Source organism: Odocoileus virginianus, chromosome 19 (genome assembly GCF_023699985.2).
Source record: "Odocoileus virginianus isolate 20LAN1187 ecotype Illinois chromosome 19, Ovbor_1.2, whole genome shotgun sequence".
NCBI classification, from domain to species: domain Eukaryota; kingdom Metazoa; phylum Chordata; class Mammalia; order Artiodactyla; family Cervidae; genus Odocoileus; species Odocoileus virginianus.
In genome coordinates, this window is record NC_069692.1 from 4,625,080 (window position 1) to 4,645,286 (window position 20,207).

At 46.0% G+C, this 20,207-nt stretch overlaps 1 protein-coding gene across 1 annotated transcript in view; it reads right to left on the reverse strand.

Moving 5' to 3' along the window:
* CD109 (CD109 molecule) overlaps positions 1–19,616 on the reverse strand; it is a 137,505-nt gene extending 117,889 nt beyond the window's left edge. The window contains exons 1-2 of the mRNA XM_070480792.1: positions 19,274–19,616; positions 17,752–17,924 (exon numbers count right to left, since the gene is read on the reverse strand). Of these exons, the coding sequence (XP_070336893.1) occupies positions 17,752–17,924; positions 19,274–19,347 (247 nt within the window). The 5' untranslated portion in view covers positions 19,348–19,616. The remainder of the gene's footprint in view (positions 1–17,751; positions 17,925–19,273) is intronic.
* Positions 19,617–20,207: the final 591 nt, after the last annotated feature.

A 20,207-nucleotide genomic window follows, 5' to 3' on the forward strand; every position in this document is an offset into this window, starting at 1 on the left:
GGGTTCCCTGGGAAGCTGATTCTGAGATGGTGATGAAAGAGCAGGGCGTCCACCTGGGGCCAGCCCTGGAGAAGAGGGGGTTGTGGAGGCAGGACTGGGGAGGAGGAGGGAAGGAGCTGCAATGCAGGCTCCAGAGACATCCATCGGGAGCCCTCAGAAGCCAATCTGACCCCTGAGAGCTGCCCCAAGTAGGGCTGGTGGGGAAGCTGGGCCTCCCCCAAGGAGGGTGCAGGGCGAATCTCCCTGTGGCTGCAGTCCCCAAAGAGTCAGCTCAGAAGGCAGTGGGCTGCAACATCCCCCAGCGATTTCAGAGAATAAGTCTTTATCCCTGATGCGCTGGTTCTGGGAGGGAGACGATGGCACCCCACCACAGTGTCCCACAGTGGAATAAAATCAAAAATATTAAACTGCAAGGAGCTCTTCCCCAAACAAACCAGCACATGTGATTATAGAGAGTCACTGATTTTTCACATCTTTAAGATAAACCATCAAGGTTGCCTATTTTGTCAGCCCCTGACTGGAGGAAACAATGTGCTTCCTTTCTACCAGGGCCTGACAAGCGAGTTACCTCCCGTCACTGGCAAACTCACAAAGACTAAAGACTGCGAGTGTGTGTGAGTGTGTGCGCGTGTGCGTGTGTGCGTGTGTGCTGGGGGCAGGGGACAGGGAGTAATTTATTTTTATCTACATGACACTAAGCAAGGAGAAAATAAAAAAGCAGCTTCGAGTCTACAATCCAAATAAATCCGGTAGGTTGATTAATAGGAGGTCAAGCATTTCAGCAATGCAAAGCCAGCTACCCAGATTTGAAGTGCAGGAAATCCCATTCATGGAAAATTTTTTTTTTAATTGAAGATAATTGCTTTACAGAATTTTGTTGTTTTCTGTCAAACATCAATATAAATCAGCCACAGGTATACATGTGTTCCCTCCCTCTTGAACCTCCCTCCCCATCCCACCCCTCTAGCTTGATACAAAGCCCCTGTTTGAGTTCCCTGAGTCACAGGGCAAATTTTAACGCAGCTCTTCATAAAGTCAAAGTTTTGAGGATCTTCTCATCAGAGAGAAGTTGGAAGGGGGGGTAGACTGCAAACCTGGGTCTCACTGCTCTGACAGGTGACCATGTCCACCATAGACCCAAGAAACACACAGCTGCCCCCAAAAGCTGGGGTGCAGAAGAAGAGAGATCTGCCTACGCCTAAATCTTGCTGGATTTAGGGAGTGACTTGAAGAATGTGCACAGAGATCCAACTTAAAGCCCTCTCACTTGTTCCATGTGTCCTTATTAAAAGGTCAACTTCAAGTACTTGACATTTTTTTTTAACTTGCTGTCTTCCCTCTAAATTTACAAGGGCAGCTTGGAATCTCCCAGGCAGTGGGTTAAGTCTTATTTGAAAGTCCTAACATTCTAGCAATAATTTACAGCAGCCAAATATAAAATTAAGAGCAGTGTGGTAAGAGTGCCAATGAGAAACAGTCATCTCTTTCTCTGGGGCTTCTAGGTTGAAGATGAAATAGATGGTATCTGCAAATTGTTGTGAGCATTTTTTTCTCCCTTTTGCTGGGGCCTTTTGCTGAGACTCAGACACAGGAAACAGTAACTACCTCCCAAAAAGCTGTATATCACTCTTAATCACTGACTAAACATACATTCTGTTCTGTGAAGCCCTTATCAATGTTATCACAGATAACTCTGTAAAACTCAGATCATTTTTGTGTTACCACCACAGAAAGTCGATCTTGACATCCTCCAGTGCTTTGGCCTTCCCAGAGCCACCAAAACCACTCAAAAGAAACCTTGTTTTAAAGCTTCACACTTGGCACAGTCCTGAGAGCTGGCCGTCATTTGATTTACAAATAGAGTCAAAGCTATTTTTAAATCGTGTAATAAGCATACTCAAAAACTAACCTTTCCTTAACTTTTTAAACACACTCCATTATGCCATAAGCTGCCTCTTCTGACATCTGTGCTCACCAAACAGCTCTGCAGAAAATCGCTGAAGGAAGGAAAGTGTGTAATTGGAAATCCAACCCGGTCCGGAAATATTCTCTACGGGAAAAAAATGGTTTTCTACCATGTATGTGCCTGACTTAGTGTTAACTGGTGAATTACTTTTGACAGTTCTCTGCTGTTCAGTAATACACAAGAAAGAACTTCAGGAAATCACCTTTTCAGCTAAAAAGTTTGACCTCTTTACCAAGTTATTAAATATTCTCTCATCAATACCCTCATTATTCAGCATTTTCTTTGATCACAAATGGACAAAGTGGTAAATGGGGTTTCCACCACAAATGTATGGAAGGCAAAACCTTAAAAATGTGATCCTGCTTCATGATTTAATGTCATTTTTAAGCCAAGGAACTCTTCAGTGACCTAACTCATTCTAGACAGAAAACAGAAGTACTTCAAGCAAAACAAAACAAAAATATGTCCTGTGGTCCCTTACATACTTCTTTAATTTTTTTTCTCTCCTGCCTCTCCTTGCTTACAAATTTCTTTTCTTTTTAAAGAATTTTATGGTTTTAGTTATTTATTTATTTATTGGCTACACTGGGGCTTTGCTGCTACCGCAGGCTTTTCTCTAGTTGTGGCGAGGGGGCCGACTCTCCAGCTGTGGCGCGGGGGCCTACTCTCCAGCTGTGGCGCGGGGGCCTACTCTCCAGCTGTGGCGCGGGGGCCGACTCTCCAGCTGTGGCGCGGGGGGGCCGACTCTCCAGCTGTGGCGCGGGGGGCCGACTCTCCAGCTGTGGCGCGGGGGCCCACTCGCCAGCTGTGGCGCGGGGGCCGACTCTCCAGCTGTGGCGCGGGGGCCGACTCTCCAGCTGTGGCGCGGGGGCCGACTCTCCAGCTGTGGCGCGGGGGCCCACTCGCCAGCTGTGGCGCGGGGGCCGACTCTCCAGCTGTGGCGCGGGGGCCCACTCTCCAGCTGTGGCGCGGGGGCCGACTCTCCAGCTGTGGCGCGGGGGCCTACTCTCCAGCTGTGGCGGGCGGGGGGGGCCGACTCTCCAGCTGTGGCGCGCGGGGCCGACTCTCCAGCTGTGGGCGCGGGGGCCTGCTCTCCAGCTGTGGCGCGGGGCCCTGACTCTCCAGCTGTGGCAGCTGTGGCGCGGGGGCCTACTCTCCAGCTGTGGCGCGGGGGCCTACTCTCCAGCTGTGGCGCGGGGGCCCACTCTCCAGCTGTGGCGCGGGGGCCGACTCTCCAGCTGTGGCGCGGGGGCCTACTCTCCAGCTGTGGCGCGGGGGCCGACTCTCCAGCTGTGGCGCGGGGGCCGACTCTCCAGCTGTGGCGCGGGGGCCTGCTCTCCAGCTGTGGCGCGGGGGCCTGCTCTCCAGCTGTGGCGCGGGGGCGCGGGGGCCGACTCTCCAGCTGTGGCGCGGGGGCCTGCTCTCCAGCTGTGGCGCGGGGGCGCGGGGGCCGACCCTCCAGCTGTGGCGCGGGGGCCGACCCTCCAGCTGTGGCGCGGGGGCCGACTCTCCAGCTATGGCGCGGGGGCCGGCTCTCCAGCTGTGGCGCGGGGGCCGGCTCTCCAGCTGTGGCGCGGGGGCCGACTCTCCAGTTGTGGCGCGGGGGCCTACTCTCTAGTTGTGGCACACAGGCTTAGCTGCTCCGAAGCATGTGGGATCTTCCTGGATCAGGGATCGAACCTGTGTGTCCTGCATCGGCAGGTGGATTCTTTACCACTAAGCCACCACGGAAGCTCTACCAATTTCTTACTAAGAGTTTCATATACAATGTTTTGTTCCATTTAGACTGATGGAGTGTAAAATAGGTCAAATGAAAGCCCACTAAAAATAAAATAAATAAAATGGTACAATATATACTAATTGTTAGGTTCTATACAAACGAAAAACCAATTAAGCCAAGCTCTGGGCTGCTAAATATACAAGCCATTCATCATGTCAAGGTCAGCAATCTATAGCCCACAGGCCAAGTCTGGCCCATGCCTGTTTTTGTACAGTTCATGAACTAAAAATAGTTTGCATTTTAAATAGCTGGGAAAAAATTTTAAAAAAGAAGAATGTTTTGTGACACATGGAAATTACACGAACTCCAAACTCAGGGTCCACAGATAAATTTCTGTTGGCACACGAGCACGCTCCTTTCACACCGTCTATGGCTGCTTGCCACTACAATGGCCGAGTAACTGCAACCAAGACCACAGGCCAGCAAAACCTACTGTGCTGACCATCCGGCCCTTTACAGAAAAAAGTTTACTGACTCCTATAGTATGGTGTTCTTTTTAGGAGGATACATATTCTCCTTCCTCAAAGGGTGAGGAGTAAGGCTGAAGGCCCACTCCAGTCAGAATCAAAGAGCCATCAACAGAGACAATGGCAATTTAAAAAAAATAAGATAAAATAAAATATAGACACACCTGGCCTCATGCCACAGGCTTGTGCTCACAAGGGAGGCACCAGGGCAGAATGTGTGCTGGGAGATGCTCAGTACAAGATAGCTGACATTCCCAAGTGTTTACTCTGTGCCAGGCACCGTGGTGAATGTCCTAAAGCAATACACCACAAAAAAGGGAAAAGAATAAAAATTTTTAAAATAAACCAGAAAAAGGAAAAAGAATAGGGTGAAACTAATTTTAATAACATTTTATTCACTCAGTCATGTTCAACTCTTTGCAACCCATGGACTGCAGCCCACCAGGCTCCTCTGTCCATGGGATTCTCCAGGAAAGAATACTGGAGTGGGTAGCCATTCCCTTCTGTGATGGATCTTCCTGACTCAGGGACCAAACCCAGGTCTCCCACAGTGTGGGCAGATTCTTTATCATGTGAGCTAACGGGAAGGCCCATGTAACCAAAATATTGCCAATAAATGTGTAATCCTTATTTTTTAAATGAGGTTTTTTTCCTTTTTAATTCATTTTTTTACTGAAGCATAATTTCTTTACAGAATTTTGCTGTTTTCTGTCAAACCTCAACATGAATCAGCCATAGGTATACACATATCCCCTCCCTCTTGAAGCTCCCTCCCATCTCCCTCCCCATCCCACCCCTCTAGGTTGATACAAAGACCCCTGTTTGAGTTTCCTGAGCCATACAGCAAATTCCAGTTGGCTATCTATTTCATATATGGTAATATAAGTTTCCATGTTACTCTTTCCATACATCTCACCCTCTCCTCCCCTCTCCCCATGTCTATAAGTCTATTCTCTATGTCTGTTTCTCCACTGCTGCCCTGTAAATAAATTCTTCAGTATCATTTTTCTAGATTCAGTATATGTGCATTAGAATACGGTATTTCTCTTTCTCTTTCTGACTCACTTCACTCTGTATAATAGGTTCTAGGCTCATCCACCTCATCAGAACTGATTCAAATGCATTCCTTTTTCTGGCTGAGTAATATTCCATTGTGTATATGTACAATAACTTCTTTATTCATTCAACTGTTGGTGGACATCTAGGTTGCTTCTATGTTCTAACTATTGCAAATAGTGCTGCAATGAACAATGGGATACACGTGTTTTTTTCAATTTCGGTTTCCTCAGAGTATATGCCTAGGAGTAGTATTGCTGGGTCTTATGGTGGTTTTATTCCTAGCTTTTTAAGGAATCTCCATACTGTCTTCCATAGTGGCTGTTAACAATTTATATTCCCACAAAATTATTGAAATAATTATTATCCCACCATTCCCAAATTTTTTAGTTTTGATACACTTTTTGGCACTAAAAGTATTCAAAATCCAGTGTGTATTTTATACTCACAGCTCATCTTTATATGCACGAGTCACACTGCAAGCTCAAAAACCACACGTGTCTAGTGGCTACCAAAATGGACAGGGCGACTCTAAAGCATCGTGTCCTTTAATCCTCACAACAGAGTGTGAGGTAGGCACTATTACTGTTGCCTCTATGCAGATGAAGATGCTGAGACTAGATGAGATGAATGACCTTCCCAAGGCCAAACAGGTAGTAAGAAGCAGTGTAAGGGCCCAGTTCCAATGTGTCTAGTGAAAAAGTGCAAGTCACTCAGTCGTGTCCAACTCTTTGCAACCTCATGGACTATATAGTCCATAGAATTCTCTAGGCCAGAATACAGGAGTGGGTAGCCTTTTGCTTCTCCAGGGGATCTTCCTAACCCTGGCATCGAACCCAGGTCTCCCACATTGCAGGCAGATTCTTTACCAACTGAGCCACAAGAGGAAAATGCAATGTGTCTAAGGAGTCCCCATTCGAACCCACTGTGTCTCCCAAACTGCATAGGACAGACCCAGCTAGTTCTTCTAAAATATCAGTCCAAAAAGCCTCATACTCCCTCCCTGTCACGCCTCTGTAGCTTACTGCACTCTCAAGTTAATATCTTGACACACCCATTCTTCCATAGTTTCTCTTATCCATGTGTTTTCGGATCAAGTCCCTATGTAGCCCTTCAGACGAGCATCCATCTTCAAACCACCAGGCTCATTTGCAACATTCACACCACATTCCCAGATCCCTTGCATGGCAGACACAGCTAATCCACCTAGTCTCTACTTCAGCAAACCCACACTTTATTTGAAAACAACATAAGTGGCCTCTATCACCAACTTGAGTTGGCCCGTGACCTGCTTTGCTTCCCTGTGGGGAGCATGAGAGAACAGGACCTTTGTGCAGTCACCAAACATTAAGCCACCAATTTTGTGTTGTTTACAATTTGATGCCTAATGAATGAATGGAGTTCGCAAAATAGTAAATGCCCCGTCTTAACTATTGGAGAAGGATATGGCAACCCACTCCAGTATTCTTGCCTGGAGAATCCCAAGGACAGAGGAGCCTGGCGGGCTACAGTCCATGGGGTCGCAAAGAGTCGGACACGACTGAGCGACTTCACTTCACTCACTAACTATATTCCTGAGGAGGTTTAAAACATTATTTCAGCAAAAATTAAATTTATAATAGTAAATCATTTCTGCCAGTTACATTTGCATAAATGTAAACTCCTAAATTTGTCCGAAAGAAGCTACCAAGCACTCTTAACACACGTCCCTCCTTGTTTGTTTCCAAGCACTTTACCTCTCTGGTTTTCAGATTTTAATTCATGAATTATTTCTTCAGAACCAAAGACCCACAGACCTGCCCACCAGCTCCCTACTCCTCCACCTCCGCCAAATCCTTTTTGATCAGTTTCTTGGATTCCACTCTTGCAAAGGAAGCGAGTCAACTCATGGATTCTCCTAAGGGGAATGAGGACAGAAGAGACACAACAGGCCTAGGACCCACTATAACTTCCTCTCTTCCAGTTCTATCACTGCACCTTTGGTATGAGGTCCTCGCAGCCCAGACCAGGATGTGAGGAGCCACAAGTTCACTTCTTCTCCCACTTACAACCACAGTGATAACAAAATGCCTCTACCCCATCCCCTCAAGCTTCAAACGAGGCATGTGTGTGTGCTAAGTCGCTTTAGTCGTGTCCAACTCTTTGTGACCCTATGAACTGTAGCCTGCCAGGCTCCCTTGTGCATGGGATTCTCCAGGCAAGAATACTGGGGTGGGGTTGCCATGCCCTCCTCCAGGGGATCTTCCCTACCCAAGGACTAAACCCATGTCTCCTGCATTGGCAGGTGGGTTCTTTACCTCTAGCGTCACCTGGGAAGCCCCAAGGGAGGCATCCTTCCACACAGACAGCTCCCCTCTCTTCTCTGTTCTGTGCACCCTCCCCTGATGCCAGTACTAGTATCCGCCCTTCCTGCATCCCACTAGCCCACAGTCCAGCAGGGACCCAGGTTAGGGCAGCACCAGGGAAAACCCCCAGTTCTGTGTTTCTCTCCTCAGGGAGCCACGACTTCTAACATTTATCCCCACTTTCTACAAAGAGATAACAGATCTGCACAGTGTAGAGGTAACTATGGCAAGGTTTTCTAAAACCATATTTCAGTTTTATTCATCTCAAGCTGATACTTCAAAACATTTCTCTCTTCCGTTTCTTTCTTATATCAAAGGAAAAAGTACCCTTTTAACTATAATCCACTTACCCATGCTCCTAAGCATGACCCCACTTCTTATCCTAAATTATCTACCCCTGGCCTTTACCTCAGTACTGTGGTGTGTCTTTTTAATGTCTATGTATTTATTTCGGGCTGGGCTAGGTCTCTGAGGCTGAGTGCAGGTTGCCTCTAGCTGTGCTGCGAGGGGTTCTCCTGTTGCAGAGCGTGGACTCCAGGGCTCGAAGGCCTCAGCAGCTGTGGCACAAGACTCGCTTGCACTAGGGTTTCCCTAGTGGTCAGTTGGTAAAGAATCTGCCTGCAATGCAGGAGACCTGGGTTCGATTCCCCGGTCAGGAAGATTCCCTGGAGAAGGAAATGGCAACCCACTCCAGTACTGCTGCCTGGAGAATTCCATGGACAGAGGAGCTGGGCAGGCTACAGTCCCGTGGGATCACAAAGAGTTGGACACCACTGTGCAATTTTCACTTTCACTTTTCATGTGGGATCTTCCCAGACCAGGAATCAAACCAGTGTCTCTTCCGTTTGCAAGGTGGATTCTTAACCACTAGACCACCAGGGAAGCCCCTCTACTGTGTTTTTAAAGAGACAATCCACCTCTCTTTCAACCATCAAACTTCCGCAGAGTGATATTTGGTCTTTGCAGTGGTGTACTGCAAAGGTGATATCTGAATCAAAACCTGGAGCAGCTGAGTCATGAAGACATCTAGCGAGTGCATCGCAGGGACAGAGATGAGTAACTGTGAGGCCCTGAGGTGGCCGCACTCGTGCTGTGTTGCAGGACCTGCATGACCGCCTAAGAGGCTGCAGAGTGAGGTGGGGGGTGTGTGAAATGAGATCAGACACATCGTGTAGGGTTTGCAGGCCATGGGGAGGCTGGATGTATGCTAATACTGAGATGGGGGGTGGTGACAAACTCTGGCCTGCTTCCTGGCCACTGGATTGAGGACAGACTATAGAGCGATATGTGTGGGTGCATGCATACACTCAGTCATGTCCGACTCTGTGGCCCCCTTGGACTGTAGCCCACCAGGTTCCTCTGTTCAAGGGAATTTCCAGGCAAGAACACTGGAGCGGGTTGCCACTTTCTACTCCAAGGGATCTTTCCAACCCAGGGATCAAACCCGAGTCTCCTGCATTGGCAGTTGAATTCTTTACCACTGGGCCCCCTGGGAAGCCCCATAGAGCCATCAGTGGGGGCGGCAGGGAGCTGGGGGGGGGGGGGTGACGATCAAGGAGGCTACTGCAAAAACTTTTTTAAAAGAAGAGTGGATTCTACATTTTCTGATTATATTTCCCCACCGCCCATTTATTACTAAAAACTTGCTTTTGCTCCCAACAGTCAACTTAAAAGCATTCATTCACTGGAGGCTCACCAATGCCCTTTTCTCGGTCCTTTTCTTCTCTGACCTTCTAAGACACTTCACAGTTAATAAAAGGAAGTTAATAAAAAACTTCCTTCTCGGTACTTCTTCCCTTGGCATCTGAGACATCTCAGCATCTCCAACCCATCCCTGTTCTTGGCTGCTCACTGTGCAGCTGTTTGATTGACTTCTCTTCCACCTCCCAAGCTCCAGTCATCGGCCTTGTTCTTTCCATAAGCATTATCTCTTGGGCATGCCACGCCTTCCCACCAACACTTGGAATATTGTCTGCCTCTGTGAAAACAATGCCTTCAACTCTCTCCCCGGTTACAATTTCAAAACTATCTGCTAGGCCTCTCCGCCAGGGTGTTCCCCCACACTCACCTAAAGCAGAGAGTAACATCTTCTCAGAAAACATATACACACAAAGCTCTGTCTCCTCAGTCCTGCCACTCCCAGCCCTGGGCACTTTCCTCTGGCACACCCTTCCCTTCTCTCATCTGCGAAGTAACTGCCACAAAATGCCAAATATATCAGCAGAGGTGGAATGCTCATGAATGGACATCTGTACAGTGCTGCACGTAAAATGTAACAGAACCAGGCAGAGGGTCACACACAAGAAGCACTACTCACCAACCACACTGAACTTTCTAAACAAATAAGAAATCAAAATTCAGCCTCTGCACTTTTAATATTACACTTTTCCTTCTGCCACCTCTGAAACTTCCTTCCTTCTGCCCTGCCCACCCCATTCATTCACGTTTCACACACAGCAAATAATCCGTGTCACTCAGTCGTGTCCAACTCTTTGCGACCCCATGGACTGTAGCCTGTCAGGCTCCTCTGTCCATGGAATTCTCCATGCAAGAATATTGGGGTGGGTTACCATTTCCTTCTCCAGGGGATCTTCCAAAGCCAGAGATCGAACCCAGGTCTCCCACGCAATAAATAATAAATTAGCAGGGGGAAATGTTAATAGGAAAACAAGGAGTTCCAACATTGTAAAGTCTTCTTAAGGCATAATGGATCAAACAGCAACCCCGCCCAAATTCTTACAGGATCTGATTTCTGTTTCCACCACAAGCCCTCAATGACTCATTCTGTGTCAGAAGAAGAGCAGAACGTGTTTAACTTGGAGTTTAAAGAATCAGTCTGTTCACTTTCAACTTCACTCCATCACTGATTCATAATCAAATGCCAAGACATGTTTCTCCATTGCATTAAATTAACACCAAGGTTTAGGGCTGGCGGCCGCCTGAAAGGCAAACAGGGAAATCTGGGCGGGGCCTTCAGCTGCCTTGAATCATCACAGACTTGCGAAGGCTTGCCTCTCACTCTCAGGCTTTCCAGTACTTGGCTGGTAACAATCCATGAGAATCCTTTTAACTGAAGTGCAGTTGTTCTCATTTTAGCACAGCTGAAACTCACTTGTGGTGGTTGCTCAAAATAAAGTTTAGATTCCCAGACATTACCCATGTCTTGAGAGGATGACCATGAATCTGCATTTTGAATAAGTATGACTCACATTTTGAGAATCACAGCAATAGAATTTCTAAAACTAGCCTGGCCCCCAACCCACGCAGAACCATTAGTCCATAAAGAGCAACTCCACCTTCAGCTGAAATAGGAAACTAGCGCAAAGATGCAGGTAAGCATTTTTCAACTCCTTAGTTAGCCATATTTTGTTTGTATCAGATAAAGCAACATCTGCAAATATATCCTAAATCACACACAGTTCCCCATATGTCAGGAGAGTTTCCTAGAGTATAATGGAAGAAGCACTGGATTGTAAATCTGGGGGCCTATGATCTGTTTCCAGTTTCTGCCACCAACAGGCATTTCACCTTGGGCAAGTCACTACACACCACCCCTCAATCTCCTCAGCCATGAACTAGGCGATTGACTTGGCTCATCTCCCCCAAATTCTACGAAGCTCAGACTAAATCAGGAGGAGAGCTGGCACTGCAGCTTGCAACTCTTAGATCCAGATTAGATTTCATGAGATCCAACTTTGAATTACCACAAGCAAACGAGAAAAAATGCTTTTCACAGAAGACCGATACCACATTGCATCAATATTCCAAAGCAGAGCAACCAAAAAATATTCCATGTTCTTCCAGGCAGTGGAAAACCTTCAAATTCAGAACCAACAGAACCATCAGAACCAACTTCACATTCAGGCGGTATATACCATTTACTGTGTTAATCCAGGAAAATTATTCTCTCTCAGCCTCAGTCTCATCTCTAAAGTGAAGATAATAGTGCCTTCCTCCTTGGGTTATTGAAGTTAAGATTGTGCATTAATCTCCACACTATAAGGAAACTCAGTACTTAATATGTTACATCCCTTCCCACCCCCTCCTGCTGCTGCTAAGTCGCTTCAGTCGTGTCCAACTCTGTTGACCCCATAGACGGGAGCCCACCAGGCTCCCCCATCCCTGGGATTCTCCAGGCAAGAACACTGGAGTGGGTTGCCATTTCCTTCTCCGTGTGAGTATCTTTTATAGAGTTCCCAGTTCAAGATCATCCCAACATGTGACCAAGAATTGCCTCTGACATGATTGCTGCCATCATCTTCCAATAACAGTAGGTACCACCTCCCTGAATAGGTCTTCTGTGTTTAAGTGCTCTAAACATGTTACCTCATTTCATCCTCACAATAACTGGGTAATTGTACAAAGCAGAAACCACTGCGCTTCAGACGATAAAACCGAAGCCCAGTGAGAAGCGACAGCCCACAGACACACAGTCACCGATGGGAGGGCATCAGGTAGCCTGGCTGCAGAAATCAAGCTCATTGTGAGCACACTCTGGTCCTCTCTCCTCAGGCCCCACCTATCTATACACATTACACACAATACCAAAGACATGTGAATGAAGAACCCACACCCTTTAAAAATAATTCTCATGTCGCTACAAGTTCACACTGAGCTCCCCTGGCACATTGCCTGTGAAAACCTTCCCGAGGAGACCTGCCCACATAGCACACTAATTCATCTATGCTCATGAAAACCGTGGCACTGATTTTTATCAACAAGCCATGAAATGTATGCTCCGGAGCTTTGTTTCCACCAGAAAGCCATCCAAACCGAACTGAATGAGTTTTTGAGTTCTTCAACCAACATCTCAAATTTTAAAATACTGATTTCTCATCCCAGTGGATCGAGATAAAAAACAAAAAAATCCACAGTCGATGGGAGAAGACAAGAATGTTTCATCCTTAAAAAATAGGAGATAAACATCCCGTTAACTCTCCAAGATTTTAGGGCAAGAAGAAAAGGCAAGTTATTAAAGGATACAGACATACACAGAGTCCATCTCACCCGAACCCTTCCGTGGGAGGATGGAGGCAAGCTTGGTGTCAAAATTAAATAAGCAGGGCCTCCAGGCCAGGAGATACCCTCCTGAGCACTCAAGTTAACAGTCAAGATTTTCTGTTTAGTAGGGTTTTTTTTCTTTTCTTTTCTCTTTTTTGGGGGGAAGAGGGACAGAAAAGAAATTTTATTAATTTATTTTTAATTTTATTTTATACTGAAGTATCATTGATAAACAATGTTGTGTTAGTTTCAGGTGCATAGCAAAGTGATTGGTTACACATATACAGGTATCTATTCTTTTCCAAATTCTTTTCCCATTTAGGTTATTACAGAATATTGAGCAGAGTTCCCTGTGCTATCAAAAAGTCTACAGACAATAAATGCTGGAGATGGTGTGGAGAAAACAGAGCTCTCCTACACTGCTGGTGGGAATGTAAACTGGAGCAGCCACTAATGGAAAAGAGTATGGAGATTTCCTACTTTTTTTTTTTTAATTTTTTATCAGGGGTATGTGAAACCAGTGACAATTCATTAGTGGAGGAAAAGGGTATATTCTTCATTATTTGAGGTAAATCTCTTTCAGGAAAAACAATGAAAGTTTACAAATAAACATGTCAGACTGTAAAAAGAGAATGGGAAATAAAACAGAAATTATGGTTTTAAGGACATCAAAAATAATTCAATTACTTCACATGCTTTAAGAGTTGGTTCTTATTACCTGTGAATTCAAATGTTCTTAACATTTTTTTTCTTGATTTGGTGTGGAACTCCCGGGCAACAACACACAATAAAGGAAGAGGTAAAAGACCAAAAGGTAAGAAATAAGGGGACCGACTCACTCTCCAACCAACAGATAGCCTGATTTGATTTCAAATCTCCATAGCTGCTCCATCTTCTCTTCTCTAGTAACTACTTCCCACTAAATTTTATCAATTCTATTTATTCAACTAGTTGTTTTATACTATTCACCACAGAAATGATGATAATGATGGTGGTGATGATGATGGTGGTGGTTCTAATAACAAGTACACTTCCATGTCTGTACTCTTAGAGAGAACTCCTCACAGTTTATTAGAAACACATTTTTCTCAAGGGCTATTGTTAATCAAAAAGTAAATACATAAAAATAATTGACCCCCTATAAATATAGAATTGATATATTTACAAATGAATAAACTAACTGTAATGCAGTCCAGGCTACTGGCCTCAAGGATGGAAATGTAAACAAAATTCTCCCCATATATACCAAACAAATAAATGAGTTTTTCCTTAAGAACAAGCCATACTTTTCTGATTTTATTAAGGTCTGTGCTAAGCCTAGTCACTAAGTTGTGTCCGACTCTGTGACCCGAAGGACTGTAGCCCGCCAGGCTCCTCTGTCCATGGGATTCTCCAGGCAAGAACACTGGAGTGGGTTGTCACGTCCTCCTCCTCCAGGGGATGTTCCCAACCCAGGGATCAAACCTGAGTCTCTTTACATCTCCCGCAAGGGCAGGCAGGTTCTTTACCACTAGCGCCACCTGGGAAGCCCATTAAGGTATATGCTGCAATTCAAATGCATTCTGGTTATGGTGAAACACTGCCCTACCCAAGGAATTTCCAAGAACAGCCCAGCTGCTAGAAACAGCCACTCAGAAATAGTCCCCTCCTAACCCACCTCTGCTAGAAGGTGAAAGTGAAAGTGTTAGTCACTCGGTCGTGTCCAGCTCTTTGGGGCCCCAGGGAGACTGCAGACCGCCAGGCTCCACTGTCTGTGGGATTCTCCAGACAAGAATGCTGGAGAGGGTAGCCATTCCCTTCTCCAGGGGATCTTTCCGACTCAGGGATCAAACCTGGGTCTCCCACATTTTAGGCAGATTCTTTACCATCTGAGCCACCAGGGAAGCTGTCTTTTCTTGGCAGTAACCTCTTGGAGGCCCCCATGAGAAAATGATGAAATAATCAGACCTAAAATGTATTTAATTGCTTGTGTTTAGATGGCAAGAAATAAAATGAATCCTAGGAAGATCCAGGCCCCATTAATTTAAAAAAGTCCTTCTTGATCTACATATTGTTACAACTGGAGAAATCAGATAAAACAAAGGATGTGAAGACAGAGAGGGAGAAATGTCTTGATCCTTAAGTCCTAACCTTACAGGAAGCATCTGTTCTGAGAGCAATGACTCACAACCCCTGATAACAAAGTTAACATTCTCCTTTGAAACAGGGAGCATGCTTGCAATGGTATTTTCAATGAAACAGCCCCTGAAAGTAGTGCATTTTCTTTCTTTTTCAAAGATCCATTAAGCTCCCAGGATAGTGCTGTCCGCCCCTCTTTAGCCCTGTGTTGTCTGCTGTGACTTGGTATTTCAGTATTTCCTTTAGCCATTATCCTAAGGCCAAGATTTCATCCATTTTCAGAATAAATAGTTCAATAATGAAAGTAGAGGTTGGCCCCCATGTAAATAGTAAACGATGCTTCCGGCATCTTCTTCTTCAATAGTATTTCTACTCACAATATGCACAGCTGTTGTATATTGAGTGTCTAAAAGGTACTAGATGCTGATTTTAACTTTACACTATCCCCATTTTATACATGAGGACACTGAGGCTCAGAGCACATAAGTAACCGGCCTAAGATCACACAGCTAGTACTAAGACTCAATCTCGGACCTTAGGCACTAACATTTCTTCTCCAAGGACAAAGCCTCCCACTTTCCTGTCTTTCCTATACAAAACACAAAGTGGCCTGGCCCCTGCACGCGTCACCTCTTCCAGCTCCAAATATACCTTCCCAGTCAGTCAACTTCCCAGTGCAGAAAGAATCTCAAATGAAAATAAACTGTGATTTTATCTTATTTCATGATGGTATTAATTTCTCTATGCTGGTAAAGGGTAAACATGTATATAATGAGCTACTGTGGAATCTCATCCACCCTTCATTCTGTGCCCTTAAATTATTCTCTTAAAAGATAACTCTCAACATTATAGGAATTTATGCCTCAGTTTCTGGCCTACGACTAAACCTGTAATCATGCTTCTAGTTAACAGTGTTTATAGGTGGGTGGTAGGATTACAGGTGATTTGGGTTTATTTTCTTTACTTAGTGTTTTCCAGGTTACCAGCACTGAGTATATATTACTCTTTCAATTAGAAAAAATTAAGTGTTGGTTTCATTGTGAAAAAAAAGAGTTTATATATTTAACTCTTTACCCCTCAAAACTATTTTGCCCTTAGTATTGAAAAAGAAGATATTCATTGACCCAATTTAATCCTGGGCCTAGTTAGAACCCAGATTTAAAATAAGAGATGTGGGTTCTTTTACAAATGGCTTCCACTTTTACATTATTTTTCTTTTTTTCTTGTCACTTAAAAAACTAAAACATAGTCTATAAAACTAGATTTTAACTACAGTTCTTCTTTTACTTCCCATGGGCCTACTTAGTAAAATCCTCTGCACCCAATAAAGACAGATGGTTACACACAGTTTATATAAACCATATGCAAATATGGTCTTGTGTCAGACTTTTAACTATGCCCATTCCCTCTTCTGGGCACACACTGTCCTACACTCCCAGACTCCTGTGAAGCTCAGCGTGGTCATGAGAGGAGGGGTAATATGAGCCATGTCCAGGCCTGGCCCACAAGAACCTCCCACAGGAAGAAATGCACATTCTTGCCCTACAGACTTCGAAGCCACATACTGAAAAGGACAGAGCCACAAAGAGGAAGGAACCTGGGCCTCAGGACCTCCCCCTAGAAGAGCATCCCAGGAACATCACTTTGGACTCCACATAAGTAAAAAACAAAAGTGTATTGTTTAAGCCACTGAAAATGTGGGGCTTCTTCATGACCCTATCTAGCATATGGCTTTATTCAGTCAGTTCAGTTCAGTCGCTCAGTTGTGTCCAACTCTTTGCGACCTCATGAATCGCAGCACGCCAGGCCTCCCTGTCCATCACAAACTCTTGGAGTTTATTCAAACTCATGTCCATCAAGTCGGTGATGCCATCCAGCCATCTCATTCTCTGTCATCCCCTTCTCCTCCGGCTCCCAATCATTCCCAGCATCAGGGTCTTTTCCAACGAGCCAACTCTTCACATGAGGTGGCCAAAGTATTGGAGTTTCAGCCTCAGCATCAGTCCTTCCAATCAACACCCAGGACTGATCTCCTTTAGGATGGACTGGTTGGATCTCCTTGCAGTTCAAGGGACCCTCAAGAGTCTTCTCCAACACCACACTTCAAAAGCATCAATTCTTCGGCACTCAGCTTTCTCCACAGTCCAACTCTCACACCCACACATGACCACTGAAAAAACCGTAGCCTTGACCAGACGGACCTTTGTTGGCAAAGTAATGTCTCTGCTTTTTAATATGCTATCTAGGTTGGTCATAACTTTCCTTCCAAGAAGTAAGCGTTTTTTAATTTCATGGCTGCAGTCACCATCTGCAGTGACTTTGGAGCCCAAAAAAATAAAGCCTGACACTGTTTCCACTGTCCCCCCTTCTATTTCCCATGAGGTGATGGGACCAGATGCCATCATCTTAGTTTTCTGAATGTTAAGCTTTAAGCCAACTTTTTCACTCTCTTCTTTCACTTTCATCAAGAGGCTTTTTAGTTCCTCTTCACTTTCTGCCATAAGGGTGGTGTCATCTGCGTATTTGAGGTTATTGATATTTCTTGCACACTCCAATTATTAATGCGGATGTACAGATGTGAGATTTGGGCCATAAAGAATGCCGAATGCCAAAGAATTGATGCTTTTAAACTATGGTGCTGGAGAAGACTCTTGAGAGTCCCTCTGACAGCAAGGAGATCAAACCAGTCAATCCTAAAGGAAATCAACCCTGACACTCACTGGAAGGACTGCTGCTGAAGCTGAAGCTCCAATACTTTGACCACCTGATGCAAAGAGCCAACTCAGTGGAAAAGACCCTGATGCTCGGAAAGATTGAAGGCAGGAGGAGAAGGGGATGACAGAGGATGAGATGGTTGGATGGCATCAACAGCTCAATGGGACATAAGTTTGAACTCTGGGAGATAGCGAAGGGCAGACAGTGTGCTGCAGTCCATGGGGTCGCAAAGAGTCAGACATCACCGAGCAACTGAACGACAGTTATTACCGCAGAAGGGTGAGACTCTGCTGTGTCTCTTACCTTTTTCAAAGATTCCTTCTGCCTCCAGGACAGAGACGGAGCGGTTCGCCACCATCTTCGTCAGCTCCGCCTTCACGGTGACCTGTGAGGGACTGTGTTCCAGAAGCTCCACCCCAATGGTCACATTTCCTCCCGGCCGGATGATCCCAGGGACTGTCACCAGAAACCTGGGCCTAAACAGTTCCCAACAACAAGAGAAAAATGAAGCTTCTTATCCTTACATCTTCATTCTTTTGAGATCCTCAAATTTCATAGATGGTGAGACAGATTCCCTATACAATGTCAACTGTAACTGCTTCAATTAATGTGGCCCCACTGCTCCATTTAGCAACTGCATTGAAAGGCTGTTGAAAAAATAATCATCCCCCTAAATCAATTTTTGTCCTGTTTTATTGAGATAAAACCGACATACAGCATTGTAAAAGTTTAAGGTGTACAGATAACGATTTAGCTTACACACATTATGAGATGATTATCACAATAAATTTAGAGAACATTCATCATCTCACATAGTAATGAAATTAAAGAAACAGAAAAATATATTTTTTCCTTGTGATCAGAACTCTAAGGATTTACTCTCTTCATAACGTTCATTTATAACATACAGCAGTGTTAGTTATATTTATCATGTTGTACATTCCCATAAATCAATTTTAATGCAGTAATGCATTCACTGCTAGAAGATGGCCTGTGTTAGTATTTCCATTTTATTTCCATTTTATAAACCACAAATAGCACAGGATAGCTTACACTAAGACATGCAGAAGTTATTGGCAAAGTACAAGCCTCTAAACTTCTTTATAGAAGACATCATCCCAGGGTAATTTTTTTTTTCTTGGCTTAAACACACAGGCGCGCGCGAACACGCACGCGCACACACACACACAGACACACATACATACACACATGAATTTTGCTTGTTTCTTATTCAAACCTTTATGTTTGGGCATCTACCCAAGAAAACATCATCTAATCAACATCACTGATTAAAATATGCCATCTGAAATTAAACTATCTGTCGGCGGTGACATTTCCAGGTGGAGCAGACTACAAAAAGTTGCTAAAAGAGCACTTTCTCTGCCCAGACCAGGGATTAGGGCTACAGCGCAAACCCCTCTGAGGGGGAAGGAAGTGCATTCCATTACTTAAGCGTCTCACTGGTTATCTTCCTACGAAGTCTGCACCTGAACCCATACTTAACCACCTCGGCCACACCTTATCATTGCTAAAGTTGAGACATCTCGTTTAGAAAAAATATGCATACATGTCTTTAAAAGAAGGCACATTACTTGGGGGTGGGGGGAGGGTGCAAAAAGTCGAAACAAACTCAGAGGGAGCGTGGACTAAAAATAAAGTCTTCAGAAAGCAGTCCTGGCCGGAGACGCTTAAACAACCTCGTGGATGGAGAAAGTTAACTGTCCCCGGGAGGACCGAGCTGAAGCGACGCAGGCTCAAATCTCCAGGCCGAGGTCCGGCTGGGGACCCCCGCTCCCCGCCCGCCCCGCGCGCCCCGCGCTCCTACCCGGGGACGGCGGCCAGCGCCGCGCTCCACACGCAGAAAAGGCGGGCGGCGGTCACGAGCCTGGGGCCCCGCATCTCGGCGCTGTCTGCGCGGCGGCCGCGGGCTCCCGAGGAAATACGCGGGCCCGCGCGGGGTGTGGCCTCCCACCGCCTCCCGGCTTCGCCCAGACTCCCGGCTCAGCAGAGAGCGCTGGGCGCGCCCGCCGGCCGAGCGAGGACTCCAAACCGAGCCGGGGCGCGGCGGCTCCACCCCTCCCGCCGCATCACCGCGGCGCTCGGCGGCGCCCCGGCCGACACCGCAGACCCGGGCGGGAGGCGGGAGGCGCGCGGCCCGCCCGACCTGGCGCGGCCGCCCCGCTCCGCCCCCCCCCGGCCACCCGGCTCCGCGGGCTGTTTACACGAGCGCTCCGCCGGCGATGCCCGGGGGTCGTAAACAGGCCCCTCCTTGTGCAGAGAAAAATGCACGGCCGCTCTGGGAGGTGGGAAAAAATCAGTCATTGTCCTCCAGACTGTGAGTCAGAATCTCAGAGAAAACGGCAAACACACACCAAACAGGCGTGTATTTGCTGGTAGCCGTTGAATGTGTATGAATCAATAAGCCCGGGAGAAAACTTTTTTTCCCCCTTGAAACAAAATGTCATGTATATAGTTCGCTTCTCCAGGAAAATGTGGGTTTCTCGGTTTTAAAAAAATAAACTAAATGGGAAGAAAATTCTGGCACGTGTGAGAGTGAGGTGCTACTCCCTGAAACCCTAAGAAGCAACCGTGTGGGGAGATGCTTCATACTCTGGGCTGCCGCTGAACACTTCGGCTACAGAAGGTATTCATTAGCACCGTGAAGCTTGGAGCAATTTGTTTAAACACAGGGTTAGGGCGGCTCTCCTGTCCCCAAGGAAGGCCAGTGGCCCAGGGTGGCCCGCAGTTCCTGAGCCCCA